General features: G+C 39.8%; 1 protein-coding gene across 2 annotated transcripts in view; it reads left to right on the top strand.

The window, feature by feature from the left end:
* trpv1 (transient receptor potential cation channel, subfamily V, member 1) overlaps positions 1 to 15707 on the top strand; it is a 57479-nt gene that overhangs the window by 1909 nt on the left and 39863 nt on the right. The window contains exons 2-5 of one of the 2 annotated variants that reach the window (XM_061897977.1): positions 6067 to 6291; positions 8073 to 8227; positions 8298 to 8450; positions 8748 to 8885. In XM_061897977.1, coding sequence (XP_061753961.1) covers positions 6083 to 6291; positions 8073 to 8227; positions 8298 to 8450; positions 8748 to 8885 — 655 coding nt within the window. In that variant the 5' untranslated portion in view covers positions 6067 to 6082. Of the gene's footprint in view, positions 1 to 6066; positions 6292 to 8072; positions 8228 to 8297; positions 8451 to 8747; positions 8886 to 15707 lie in introns of those variants that run through there. The other variant, XM_061897978.1, reaches the window with a different exon arrangement.

Below are 15707 nucleotides of genomic sequence, written 5' to 3' on the forward strand. Positions count from 1 at the left end.
AAATTTAAAATTGCAATTTAGTTAACTAAAAAGGCCGTATTGGCATGTGTTGCAATGGTAATATTTCATCATTGATATGTAAACTATCAGACTGTGATCGGTAGTAGTGGGCTTCAGTAGGCCTTTAAACCCTTTGAGACACTAGTGATTTAGGGCTATATAAATAATCATTGATTGATTGATTGATTGATTGAAACACTGTACACTATTATGCAACTACTGAATTGTGTGATGAGGACAAAAAGTGTTGTATTTACATGTCTTGTGACTGCTTTATATTCCTAACCGATTACATGACATACAATGGCAGTGGTGCGCACGTTCTACAATGATAGTTTCTATGGATGTACATCACCTTTATTTAATTCAGTGTTCTAAAGCAAAGCCATGGCCTGATCCAACCCAGTAAGTGACTATAATCACTTAAATCAATCAGATTATATTATTGGTAGAGATGTCTGATGATATCGGCCTGCCGATATTATCGGCCAATAAATGCTTTAAAATGTAATATCGGAAATTATCGGTGTCGGTTTCAAAAAGTAAAATGTATGTCTTTTTAAAATGCCGCTGTACGGAGCGGTACATATCCGGTAAAACACGGACGTAGGGGGAAGTACAGAGCGGATGCGTCTCCCAGTCAGCAGCCTGTCCTCTCTCCCACACACAACACAGGCATTGACGACTGCAGCATAAGATGTTTACTGGTGAGCAGAGCATAAAAACAACAAGAGAGTGTTGTTGCCGGTGCTGTAGCCGTGGCTAACAAGCGAGCTCGCTCGGTGACTGACTAACGACAACATGCCTATGGTTTGGGATTATTTTAAATCGTGTCTGACGGATAAAAAACTGGCAATTTGCAATGATTGCAAAAAGTTGGTTATGCGAGGAGGAACCAAGACGTCTTCCTTTATTACGAGCAATTTGATCTTCCACCTCTTAAAGAATCATAAGGAGATACACAATGAATATAAGCGGAAGATAGATGAAAACCAAACACCGAAAAAAGGTAGTACCACACAGTTGTGGCTTAAAGACTCTGTTGAGAAAAAACAAAAATACAACAAAAACCACCGCAGGGCGAAAGCTCACGTTGTGGTCAGGGACAATGCACGCAGTATGGCAAAAGCTACGTTTTTTTTTTTTTTAATTGAAACTTTTATTAGTAGATTGCTCAGTACAGTACATATTCCGTACAATTGACCACTAAATGGTAACACCTTAATAAGTTTTTCAACTTGTTTAAGTCGGGGTACACGTTAATCAGTTCATGGTAAAGTTCATGGTGGCGTTTGGTGTGGCTAGTCGGCCCTGCATGGCGCACACTTTGCAGCTTGCAGTGAACGGAGGTGCCCTGTCTCAACGCAGCATTTCAGAAGCGCTGGCTGACTGGTAGGCCACTTCAAGCACTCACCACTAGCTTGCAGTACATTTGTGTTACTCATAAAAATACAATAGGGCAGGGCAGACTGAGTCCAGTTTATAGTTTCCTGTTATACAGTTTACCAGGCAATCTTGCACTAAAGGAGGACTATGTTATTGTTCACTTTATTACTGTAGTATACTCTGGACTGAAGCTGTGTGCCAACATTGTTTTTGTAGCCGGTGTATTTGAGGCATGTTTAAAAAATTTTTTAAATAATGCAGTTTGTGAAAGTCAAAGTATAGTATTTCCCGTAGTTGTAGTGGGTCTCAGGATTATCTCAGGGAGAGCATGTCCCAAATTTCAAGCTGCTGTTTTGAGGCATGTTAAAAAAAATAATGCACTTTGTGACTTCAATAATAAATATGGCAGTGCCATGTTGGCACTTTTTTCCATAACTTGAGTTATTTTGGAAAACCCTGTTACATTGTTTAATGCATCCTGCGGGGCATCACAAGAAAATTAGGCATAATAATGTGTTAATTACACAACCATTTATATCGGAATCGGTAATTAAGAGTCGGACAATATCGGAATATTGGATATCAGCAAAAAAGCCATTATTGGACATCTCTAATTATTGATAAATAATAACGTTACGTTTTATGTCACAGTAGTAGTTGTGACCCCAGTATGTAGAGACGGGTGGCCTAGTGCAGGTAAAATGTAATCACTAGGTAAAATAGTGCAGTAGGGAAGTGCTAAAAAAGGAACGGCACAGGAAGCATAGGGAAAGCTATGCAGTATGGAAGTATAAATTACAAAGCAGTAATTATTAGGCTGGTATAAGAAACAGCCTGATTGGCAACCAGGGACAGGTGAGGGAGCTACTACTCGGACTAAGATGGTGGCAAGTGGAAAAAAACAAGAAATTAAAACAAAAATAAAAGCCCTGGGTAAGATATGAAACAAATTGCATGAACCTCCTAACGTTATGTATGATCATAACAAATATAGCACATACAGGCTCTTAGAGCGTGGTTATTTTGCTGTATAAATGTACAATGTACAAATAGAATACAATATAGTACATACTATTATAATGGAAGTCTGTCTACATAAATTTTTGAATGTTTTGTTTTTCACATTTGTGTCACATGAAAAATGTCCTTCCAGCTAAATCATATGAACACATGATACCCATTTTTTTTTTAACAATTCATCAAATAATCAGCTTTGCTTTAAACATCAGCTATTAAAATATTTTAAACATGAAAATGTTGAGCTATTTCTGTCAATATGAATTATAAACATACTTTATTTATTGGTTTGTTAACAATAAATATATTACTTCCATTCATCCATTTTCTACCGCTTGTCCCTCTCTTGGTCACGGGGGTGCTGCAGCCTGTCCCAGCTGCATTCAAGCGCCATTAATTAATTCATTATTCATTACCCTTTTGAGTGGAAGGGCACCCGAGTTGCCTTTTTGGACCAGGCCCAGTTTAGCTCTATGGGTGCAGGCACTCACCATGAAGCCCCGCCCTCAGGCCTTGACATGTAGCAAAAATAAAACTAATACATTATTCCATTCATCCATCTATCACTCTTATACTTCTCTGAAGTTGTGTTGCGGGGACAGCAGCCTAAGCAGAGAAGCTCAGACTTCCTTCTCCCCAGCTACTTTATCCAGCTTTTCCATGGGATCCCGAGGCGTTCCCAGGCCAGCTGGGAGACATAGTCGCACCACCATGTCTTGGGTCTTCCCCGTGATGTCTAACCAGCCCTAAACACCTCCCCAGGGAGGCACTCAGGGGCATTCAGACCAGATGCCCAAACCACCTCATCTGGTTCCTTTCGATGTGGAGGAGCAGCGGCTTTACTCTGACCTCCTCCCAAATGGCAGAGCTTCTCACCTTATCTTTAAGGGTGAGCCCAGCCACCCAACGGAGGAAACTCATTTTGCCCGCTTGTACACGTGATCTTGTCCTTTCGGTCATAACTCAAAGCTCATCACCATCGGTGAGGATAGGGATGTAGATAGACTGTTATTTTGAGAGTTTTGCCTTCAAGCTAAGCTCCCTCTTCACCATGACAGACCGATACAGGGTTTGCATCACTGCAGACACTGCACCAATCCGCCTGTCGATCTCACAATCCACTCTTTCCTCACTCGTGAACAAGTCTCTGAGGTACTTGAACTCCGCCACTTGGGGCAAGATCTCCTGCCCAACCCGGAGATGGCACTCCACCCTTTTCCGGGCGAGAACCATGGACTCGGACTTGGAAGTGTTGATTTTTATCCCAGGCGCATCACACTCAGCTGCGATCGATCCAGCGAGAGCTGAAGATCCTGGTCAGATGAAGCCAGCAGGACCACATTATCTGCAAAAAGAGACCGATACCTGTATCCGCCAAACACTGACTGCGCCGAGAAATTCTGTCCATAAAAGTTATGAACAGATATGGGGACAAAGAGCAGCCCTGGCGGAGTTCAACCCATACTGCTGGAAACGGGTCCAACTTACTGCCTGCAATGCGAACCAAGCTCTGACACTGATCATACAGGGATGGGTTCAATACCTAATACTTTCTGAGCACTCTCCACAGGACTTCCTGAGGGACACGGTCGAATGTCTTCTCCAAGTCCACAAAACACATGTTCACTGGTTGGGCAAACTCCTATGCACCCTCAAGGACCCAGCCTAGAATATAGACAGTTCCACGTCCAGGACGAAAACCACATTGCGCCTGCTGAATCCGAGGTTTGAATATCCGGTGTAGCCTCCTCTCCAGTACACCTGAATAGACCTTACCAGGAAGGCTGTGGAGTGTTATGCCTCGATAATTGGAACACACCCTCCGGTTACCCTTCCTAATGGGAGGAAACCCCTTCCCGGTCTGCCAATCTAGAAGCACCGCCCCCGATGTCCACGCAATACTGCAGTGTCTTGTCAACCAAAGCGGCCCCACGGTATCCAGAGCCTTAAGGAACTCCGGGCGGATCTCATCGGGCCCCTGCCACCGAGGAGCTTAACTACCTCAGCCCCAGAAATAGGAGAGCCCACTGCAGATTCCCCAGGCACTGCATCTTCAACAGAAGACGTGTAGGTGGATTTAAGGAGGTCTTTGAAGTATTCCTTCCACCGATCCACAACATCCCCAGTCGACGTCAGCAGCACACTATCCCCACCGCACACGGTGTTGACAGATTACCGCTTCACCCTCTTGAGGCGGCGGATGGACGGCATCCCTCACCGATGGTAACTTTTCCACTTCGTGCACCAGCTCAGGCTCTTTCCGCCCAAGCGAGGTGACGTTCCACGTCCCAAGAGAAAGCTTCTGTAGCCGAGGATCGGACCGCTAAGGGCCCTGCCTTTGACTGCCGCCCAGCCCACAATGCACCCAACTTCTACGGGTGGTGAGCCCATTGGAGGGGGCACCCACGTTGCCTCTTCAGGCTATGCCTGACTGGGCCCCATGGGTGCAGGCCCGGCCTCCACGCGCTCGACATCAAGCCCCACCTCCAGGCCTGGCTCTAGAGGGGGGCCTTGGTGACCTGCGTCTAGGCAAGGGAAACCTAGAAGTCTTTGAATACATTATTTATGAGATATAATATTAAATATTCCAGAAATCTTGCACATCACCTAAAACATAAAGCTAATATATAACTAATATAGCATATAATTACATTATGTGTTCACTGTGTGATCTTCAAATAAACTCAATGCATTGGTACTTCTGCACAATCTAGTAAAAATGAGTACAAGAAAAATACAAACATTGTCTTTACAAAATAATAATGCAGTTTTGATAGGCAACATTGAAAGGTATAATCACAAAAATAAACAAATGTTAACATTAATTGTAATCTGACGGTGGAAGTCAAAACTAAGCATGAGTGATTTTTTCATCCCAATGTTTTTTAAATCATCTGCAAGATTACTGGAAATTTACTAAAAAAGAACTGAAAAAACATGTATTAATATCAAAACAAACCTGTGCGTGAACGTGTAGGACATGTGCTCCCAACATCCTGGTTATATAGTGTAACTCTTATAAGGCTCTTATAGGTTCATTTAGGAGTGCCTATTAAAGTTTATACCATTGCTCTCAACTGACTAAAATGTTTAGATTAATCCCATGCGTGATGTAGTCAAATAGATTAATCATATTTAATATCCAATTTATGTTGTTTTGTTTTAATTTTTTGGGCCCTGCGATGAGGTGGCAACTTGTCCAGGGTGTACGACGCCTTCCGCCCGATTGTAGCTGAAATAGGCACCAGCGCCCCCCGCAACCCCAAAGGGAATAAGCGGCAGAAAATGGATGGATGTTTTAATTTTTTTTCAATTATTGTGTTTCTCAATGAGGTCTTGTACAATACATTTTAAAATTGTGTGATTCCGAGTTAGTGTGCTACTCATCACGATTACTCATGCAAATTCATTACTCTTGATTAAGTAGTTTATACGTCACAGTGGTCCCATATTTAATGCAATATAGTGTTACCATTAATTGATTAGCGTGGACCCCGACTTAAACAAGTTGAAAAACTTATTCGGATGTTACCATTTAGTGGTCAATTGTACAGAATTGTGCAATCTACTGAAAAAAGTTTTAATTAATCAATCAATCTGTCATGTTTATTCCTTTTGGCACCTTTACCTGTTTTTCCTTTAACTCCTTCAAATTTGTTTTAGACATCTGGGCACAAAAATGAAGAAATCAGATTCTTCTGTCTTCTCCCTGGAGGCTGACGACAGGACAGAGGCAGACAAACATCGCCACAAAACCCCAAATCAAGATGCTCTAGTGTCGGTTTTAAGTGTGGGCCATGAGGCGCCCTTAGCCCCCATGGATACTGACTACCAGGAGGATATGGAGAAGACCAAACCTCAAATACGCTTCAACCTCAACTTTAGCAAGTAAGTTTCGCCATGCTGATTAAAAGTCCTAATAAAACCCCTGGCTACCACATTACAGCAATGCTATAACAACCATGTGTAATGTTTTGTAGTTCATTATGTACTAGGGGCGGGCGATACTACAAACCTTGGTATCTATTAGCGATGAGGTGCATACAGAGTCAGTATTGCCAATACTAATACTTATTACTTTTGAATTTTCAAGATCTTTGAAAGATTTTGCCTTTAATTTATTGACAATGATTAAAACAGAATAAAACACATGATAAAGATTTTGATAAGAAAAAACTAAGAAAAAGTTATCTATGATTTACAATTTAAGAATATATAGATAAAACAAGAAAAGCGTTTGGAGGGCGCATACCTCCACTAGCTAGCTAAGTTCTGAATCCAAATCCGGATCAGTCCCAAAATTTGATCACTTGTTCCATATTCCATTGTTATGGTTCAATGGGACATTTGCTATGCCAACTAATAGCCCGGATGCTTGTACCTCGAATTTCTGGTTGCAACTTAAAGCATTCCAATTAGTCATGAGACCACGTACCTGAAAACATGCTTAAATAATTTTGTCTATCATTCACAATCCTTATTGGAGACAAACACACGAATGTATGCTTTTTTTTTGCATTCTACTGTGTAATAATCGGTTCTTACCGGGTGGCTAGCAATGGTGCTAATGGGAGTAATCTATTTTGCCTCTAAATGACTCTTAAGAACGCATCCAAAAAGCGCCAACAATACTCTATTTACATCTTGTGACCTAAATTATAAACCAAGTATTGGCAGTATTGTTATAAGTCTTTACATAAAGAAACTATTTTTAGCTGTGCCATAATCCAAGAGCCTGTGCAGCTGCAGCTTTGACGTACTGAGCTGCTGCTTATGATTGCCTGTTAGCTGGTGAAAGTCATGCTGATGCTCCCACCTGGATAAAGAAAGGTTGTGGACATAAACCCAGAAGTTGGTCATCTGTGACATTCAACTATAGATGGTGAGAAAGACACAAGTTTTTTTGTTGCAAGGATTATCATTCATTCTTCATCTAAACGGTAATATTTGAACATCCCATCAATCGGCATTCCAGTAAGAGCAGACATTGTACAATGAGAGAATATTTTGTTGTCGCTCATGAAGTCTGTCATGATTAGTAGTAGTTGTTGTTGAAGAGAAAAGTGAACATTGTGATGTGTCTGAGATTATGCTTAAAATGAGGGGAAAAAGGTAAATATTACATGTTATGAATGTGCCTATTACTAGATTACATACATACTTACAGTGTGTATATAAAACGTTTTTGGATGTTTTTAAAACGCTTTAGAGGTAGAATAAAGCGACTCCTATAGGCTCCATTGTTTGGGGATTTTAACTTATCTTTATTTACGAGATCGAATGCATATAATAGGAAAAATATATGTGTGTTCATCTCACATAGGGAGTGCAGTTCCCCTTTAATTTGTGGGCACTCTTAATCAGAGGTATCACTGTATTCTATTCTTGCATTTAAGTTATAATAAGGGTTTCCCACACGTTTGTACACATTTTTACAATAAAACCATCTAATTTTCACCCGGATTTGAGGTTGTAGTGTGTTTAGCACACACACAGTCAAAATTTTAAAAGAACTATACTGAGGTTTTACTAAATCTAGGAAATCAACTGAGGCAGGATATACTGTTTTAAATTGGCAACATGAAGAAAAATACATATAATGTTTAAATCCTTATCTGGATGTTTACAGTTGCACGATTCAACTTTGTTGCTTAATAAATTGTTTCCAGAGGAATCCAAGGTGAAGATCCAAACAAGAGAGAAGACTGTCAGCCCTTTAACATCGACAGGTTGTTTGACGCAGTGGCCAGCAGGGACGTTACAAGGTTGGACGGCCTGCATCAGTACTTGCATCAAAACATGAAGAAACTTTCAGACACTTTGTGTGAGTGTGACTGCTGCTTTAGTGTTGTCATGACAATACACTTCCTAGATTAATGGGATTTCTCTCACAGATCAGTCGTACGGTAAAACTGCCCTGATGAAGGCTCTGCTGCACCTCCGAGACGACAAGAACCCGATGGTTGAATTATTGTTGGACATCTCGGAGAGGATAGGGGACATTAAAGAGTTTGTGAATGCAGCTTACACCAATACATACTACAAAGGTAAATACTATGTTTGCATTTATTTAAATAGGATGCAAACTTGTAATAAAGATGTATATTATAATGTGTATACAGGGGTTCTCAATTATTTTCTGTCGCCCCCCCCCCCCACCCAATTTTAACGCTATTGAAAACCTGATAATATCTATTGATTTAGCTGTACAAACAACTGCATAAGTTTCCACATTTTTCATATTTGTGAAAATAGGTGAGTAAAATGATATATACGTGAATGCCACTGAAAATCTCGCCTGCCACTTTCACTCCCCGCCCCTTTATCGGTTTGTGATTAAACAGGGCAGACAGCGTTGCACATCGCCATCGAGAGGAGGAGTCTGAAATATGTCAAACTTCTGCTCAGTAAAGGAGCAGACGTTCATGCAAGAGCCTGTGGAAAGTTCTTCCAGCCTCATGACGGGCCAAACTTCTACTTTGGTAAAGTCATGTAAAGTTCATATAAACAGTTTGTCCACTTTTATGTACTGGTACATCACTTGAAACCTCGTTAACACCTATATATTATAACAGCACTTAAAATACTTACAGTGCATACAGAAAGTATTCACAGCACTTCACTTCTTCCACATTTTATGTTACAGCCTTTTTCCAAATTTTAATAAATAATTTTTTGTCTTCAAAATTCTAGACAATACCTTTCAATTACAATGTGAAAAGTTTTTATGTTTTTATTTTGCTAATTTATTAAAAAGGGAAAAAAAATCACATGTACATAAGTATTCACAGCCTTTGCTCAATAATTAGTTGTTGCACCTTTAGTAGCAATTACAGTTTCAAGTCTTTTTGAATACGATGCCACAAGCTTGGCACACCTATCTTTGGGCAGTCTCTCCCATTCCTCTTTGCAGCAGCTCTCATATTCCATCCGGTTGGATTAAAAGCATTGGTTCTCATCCATTGTAGAATTTCGAAAAGCTGTGAATACTTTCCGGATGAACTGTACTATAGTAGATTTTAAAAAGTGATATTATGCATTACTCTATTACTGTATATTGATATTCCACTACAGTGACGTGCGGTGAACTAAACACCAGGTGAGGCATACATACTTTTTTTTTTTTTACACTTAAATTCATATGTGCAGGTCTAGTCATTTTTTATTTAGGTTGCACATTAGAGTAAAAGGGGAAAAAGGGAGTTATTCGCTTTCAAAAAACTTTATCATTATGATATTATGATATGATAAATGGGTCCAAAACTATTTGATAAAGTTGTTATTAAATACTTTTTGGTCCCATTATAAATAAATAAAAAATAAATCAAGTATTGTGAGTGTATATTACCTTTCTGTATTTGTATCTGAAGCAGCAATAGCTATCCTCCATGAAAATGTACTTTGTATGATTGCATTAATTTTGTCTTAAAGTCCAGTTTAGAGTTGTATTTAATCTTAGATACAGTATATAATCCTCCATATTGGCAGAAACATTCATTGAATTCAATTTCATTCAAGAAATTAAACAATATTTTTTACATCAGATAAAAAACACCCACAAATGCTGGCTTACTCTAATAAAAATGCCATGTTTGTTATAAATACAGTTAAAAAAAAAAAGAAAATAAAAAAATGCTGGCTTCCGCTGGAGAGACCAGTGTCTGCTAGCTTGAGCCCCCCCACTTCTCCCAGTGTGGCGAGTCAGAGTACTGCTGAGGCATTGAACTGCAAGTTGACAATTTATCACCCCCTATCTTGAGGCAGAGGTACTTTCTGCCTCAAGACCTGCCTTTTCCATGTGGCAACAAGCATGCGCCCCCTCGCACGCACGCCCAGTACACACTGTGTGTAGCCGTGGAGGCACCACCTGTGTTTGCCTCACTTCTCATCTGCTGCATTGTTTTGATCAGGACACATGGAATTTCTGTGATTTTGACCATGAAAATTATCAAAATATACAGGAACAACACCAAAATCACATAGAAAGCATAAACTAAAAGAGAAATATTAAAACTTATTTTATTTTATTACTTTGTTTTGGAACCTCTCATGGTTAAGCCACCTGGTGGCAGGTGAGGCACTGCCTCACTTGTCTCCCCTGACAGCATGTAACTGTTCCACTATAACAAACATTCCTGTCATAATCTGTAATCATTCAGGGCATATGGAAATTATGAACAGTGGTATACTTCACTCTCATTTTGTTATCCATCCATGCATTTTCGTCCGCTTGTCCCTATGTTATGCCTAATTCCAAAATGTAATAAACACATGTTTTTTCCTCTAAGTTGTACACATAATAATCTATCATCATCATCATCTGGTATCACTCGAGGGTAGGATTTTTTCCCCGACTTGTGTACTCGTAGGTGACTCACAAGGCCAGCTCCCGATTTGCAAGTCCTTTGGCACACTGGGTATTGACTTCTTCGTTTGGATAAAGATGTTGATTAGAGGTGTAACCACTATACAGCTGGGCGAGTGTTTAACAGCCAACTGATCAAGCTCTCGTCCACAGCTGCCAGACCACGATTCCCGTTAGGATGGCGATATATGGGACAGGATGTTAGGATGTGGTCTGCAGTTTGCTCCTCTGCACCACACTCACATGCCGCAGATGAAACTATACCCCAGTAGAACATAGTTGAGCGGTAGTTTTCACGCGGCTTTCTTTCTTCTCTTCTTCTGACGGCGCCCGGCGTATACTTTATTTGTGATGGCCTCTGTCTAGAGCAACTAAGCGCCTCCTGGCCGTGCAACCTTTGGCTAGATTTTCCCAGTTGTCCACATCAATGTCGTTTCTCTTGAGATCATACTTCAGGTTGGCTTTCTATCCTTTGCGTTGACCTCCCTGTGTCCGTTTAACACGGTGTGGGAATAAAAAAAGTTGCTTGGGCAGGCGATGATTGGACATGCGTCACAAGTGCTCTGTCCATCGCAGCTGATTTTGAACAATCATTGTCTCAAGTCATACAGTTGGCTTGTTCCAAAATGCAGATGTTTGTTTGTTTTTTGGTTTTGACAACTGATGCCTAACATCTTACATAGACAACATTTGGTTGTACATCTCAAGACTTTTCAGGTGGTGCCCTTTTGTGCTCCATGTCTCACTTGCATACAGCAGCGTAGGGAGAACTCAAGATGATGCTTCACTTCCACGTCAATGTCGGCATTCACTGGAAGGTGGCTTCCAAGGTACATTTTCCAGAACTGTGTTGTTAATTTAGAATTGTGGGCCTGAATGAGGTTCAAATTCATAAGCTTTGGGGGTGTTTGGAACATTCCTTTAGTCTTCTTGATGTTTAGCTCAAGGCCAAGGGCATCATAGGCTTTGGTGAAAACACTCAAGATGATTTTAAGGTCTTCAGCTGAAAGAGCGCTTACAATGTGGTCATGGGCATGCTGGAGTTCTATGACAGAGGTTGTAGAAGTCTTGGTATTTGCTTTTAGCCTGCTTAGGAGAAAAAACTTCCCGTCCATTCTATAGACCAGTGGTTCTCAAATGGGGGTACGCATACCCCTGGGGGTACTTGAAGGTATGCCAAGGGGTACGTGAGTTTTAAAAAATATTCTAAAAATAGCAACAATTCAAAAATCCTTTATAAATATATTTATTGAATAATACTTCAACAAAATATGAATGTAAGTTCATAAACTGTGAAAAAAAATACAACAATGCAATATTCAGTGTTGACAGCTAGATTTATTCTGGTTGTGTTTCATAAATATTGATGTTAAAGATTTCTTTTTTTTTTTTAAGAAATGTTTAGAATTAAGTTCATGAATCCAAATGGATCTCTATTAAAATCCCCAAAGAGGGCACTTTAAGTTGATGATTACTTCTATGTGTAGAAATCTTTATTTATAATTGAATCACTTGTTTATTTTTCAACAAGTTTTTAGTTATTTTTATATCTTTTTTTCCAAATAGTTCAAGAAAGACCACTACAAATGAGCAATATTTTGCACTGTTATATAACTTAATACATCAAAAACTGATGACATGGTGCTGTATTTTACTTCTTTATCTCTTTTTTTCAACCAAAAATGCTTTGCTCTGATTAGGGGGTACTTGAATTTAAAAAATGTTCACAGGGGGTACATCACTGAAAAAAGTTTGAGAACCACTGCTATAGACAATACTGATGCCATCGGGTAGCTTGTCTTTGATCATATGGGGGGATCACAGAAATGAAAATGGAGAACAAGGTAGGTGTAGATACACATCCTTGAATGACTCCAGTGATAATGTTGAATGCAACAGAATTACTTCCAGTCGGTGGCCTTCATGTCATCATGTCTTAGTGAAATGATGTGAATGGATTTCGCAGCACATCTGCATTTGGACAGTATGAGCTACAGTGCCTCACGATTCACCATGTCGAAAGCCTTAGATGTCTCAAATGAAAGCTATGTACTGTGGGATATTTTGTTCTCGGCATTTCTCTTGCAGCTGCCTTGCACTGAAAATAATGTCCACAGTGCCTTTCGATTGTCGAAATCCACATTGTGTCCAGGATAGTTTCGTACAGAGGAAGGAGGCGGCTTTCTAGAATCCTGGCAAGTATTTCACCTGCAGTTAAAGTTAAAGTACCCATGATTGTCACACACACACTAGGTGTGGCGAAATTATTGCAAGAGGGGGATCCCCTATAATTTTCACAGATGGTCTTGTCCTATTTCTTGAACAGGGTGACATTTAGTGCATCCGAAAGCTTGCTTGCATCACCTCATTTTCTCAGATCTTTGTAATCGGAAGATACAGCTAGTAGGTAAGGGATGAACATTCTCGCTTAAATATTTTGGCGGAAATGCCGTTTGCTCCAGTGGCTTTGTTGTTTTTCCACATGACTGATTGCTTTCTGTAGTTCTGCCACAGAGGGACTGGCTGCTAACGCTTCTATAATGGGATTTTATGGTTTTGTATCAAACACCCACTCTTCAAATGTTGAGTTCTGGTTTAACAGGTTCTGAAAATACTATCTCCAACGTTGTTCGATGGCACCACCAACCGTGGGAAATTCAGAACCATATTTAGACTTCAAAAAGGTAGGACCGTGGCTAATTGGTCCATAAATGTCTCTTGTTGTGCTCAATAAGACACATGACACAGCTCATCTGCTTTCACGCGCCACCAGTGGTTCTTTATTGTTCTGATATTTACTACACCTCTGCTTTTATTTTCAATAACATCTTCTTTTTAAAAATATTGGTTGTACCCTTTTGCCGAGCTTGAAATTTTGCCGTATTTTTCTCTATCATCACGCATATGACGGTGTCGTTTTCATCAAACCAGTCTCGGAGAATGCGCTTTTAGAAACCAATTGTTTTGCTACAGGCTTTGAAAATAGAAGTTTTGAGCATAAGTCAGTGCTCCTTTTTATTGTCTGGATACTGACCTTTGCAGATCTTACTTCTGAGAACAGTGCCTAGTCCTTCCTGTTTAGCAAGATCCTTCAGTAGGGAGGCGTTCAGTTTATGCCTACAAAACTAGCAGTTGTGCGTCATTCTGCTGGCGACTTTTATGTTCATCATAGATCAGATCAGACGGTGGCTTGTCCAACAAATACATGCAGTAGGTCTTGTAAGAAGCTTGCTATTGCGATTGCTACAGAAGAAAGAAATAACGCACACACAGGTGACAGTCTAGAAAATAGTCCTCCCGTCTTTATTCAACAGAGCCCATTTATACACTCTCCTAACGTCATATTGTACATGCTGTTCTGCACTCTAAACAGTCTAGACATATATATATATATATATATACATATATATGTATATATGTATATATATACATACATATATATATATATATATATGTATGTATATATGTGTGTATATGTGTATCTATACATATATATATATATACATATATATACATACATATATATATATATATATATATATGTATGTATATATGTGTGTATATGTGTATATATACATATATATATATATATATATATATATATATAAATAAATAAATGATAAATGGGTTGTACTTGTATAGCGCTTTTCTACCTTCAAGGTACTCAAAGCGCTTGGACACTACCACATTTACCCATTCACACACACATTCACACACTGATGGAGGGAGCTGCCATGCAAGGCGCCAACCAGCACCCATCAGGAGCAAGGGTGAAGTGTCTTGCTCAGGACACAACGGACGTGACGAGGTTGGTTCTAGGTGGGATTTGAACCAGTGACACTCGGGTTGCGCACGGCCACTCTCCCACTGCGCCACGCCGTCCCTATATATATATATATATATATGTGTGTGTATATGTGTATATATACATATATATATATATGTATGTATATATATATATATATATATATGTATATATATATATATATATATGTATATGTATATGTATATACAGTATATATATATCATCATCAATTGCAAAATGCATTTTTAGACAATGTGATTTGCCTGAGCGGCTAGGAGACTCTGAGAGTAACACGCAACAAACGGTAGAAAATGGATTAGAAAGGACAGATCTAATTGAAAGAAAAATAAAATAAATAAATGAACTTGGGACTAGTTTGGGGACCACTGCTCTAGACATTACATTGTAAGAAATACTGACCCATTTTAAGAATTACTTGTCTGCACAAAATGTTGTCAACAATTGAACTTGGCACTCAACATCAAGAGTTGGAACTGGGGCTTAAATCACCAAAAATGATTCCCGGGTGCGTCACCGCTGCTGCCCACTGCTCCCCTCACTTCCCAGGAGGTGATGAAGGGGATGGGTCAAATGCAGAGGACACATTTCCCCACACCTATTGTGTGTGTGTGATAATCATTGGCACTTTAACTTAACTTAACTTAACTTAAAATATATACCACCCGTTACCTCTGGCTATTTCCTGTTTACACTACACTTCAGCATCGAAACTTCTTGGCTAAAGCCCATTTCTCACTGAATAATCAAGATTATTTAAATTGTGACTGCTATGACTGAAAGTGTCGAAGTGTCATACTCTAAACTCGACTTGATTATTCCCATTGTTAACCCCTCAACAAATTTGTTTGTCACTGGTAGTTTGGTTGATACTCCTTGCGTTGTTATTTCATTTGATGCTTTCAACCCGGCTACTACGACTTCCGACAGGGGAGTCGTCACGTGCTTGGACACTTTCATGCTCAATGGTTCCGTTGGTAGTGGTAGTCATATTTTTGTAAAACTGGATCCCACCTTGCCAAGGGGCCTCAAATAATGGTGGTCTGATAATGGAGAATGTTCCACTTGGTCGTCGGGGCCTAGGCCATTCCCATGGCCTGCCTAGGACAACATGAC

Source organism: Nerophis ophidion, linkage group LG04 (assembly GCF_033978795.1).
Source record: "Nerophis ophidion isolate RoL-2023_Sa linkage group LG04, RoL_Noph_v1.0, whole genome shotgun sequence".
Lineage (NCBI taxonomy): Eukaryota > Metazoa > Chordata > Actinopteri > Syngnathiformes > Syngnathidae > Nerophis > Nerophis ophidion.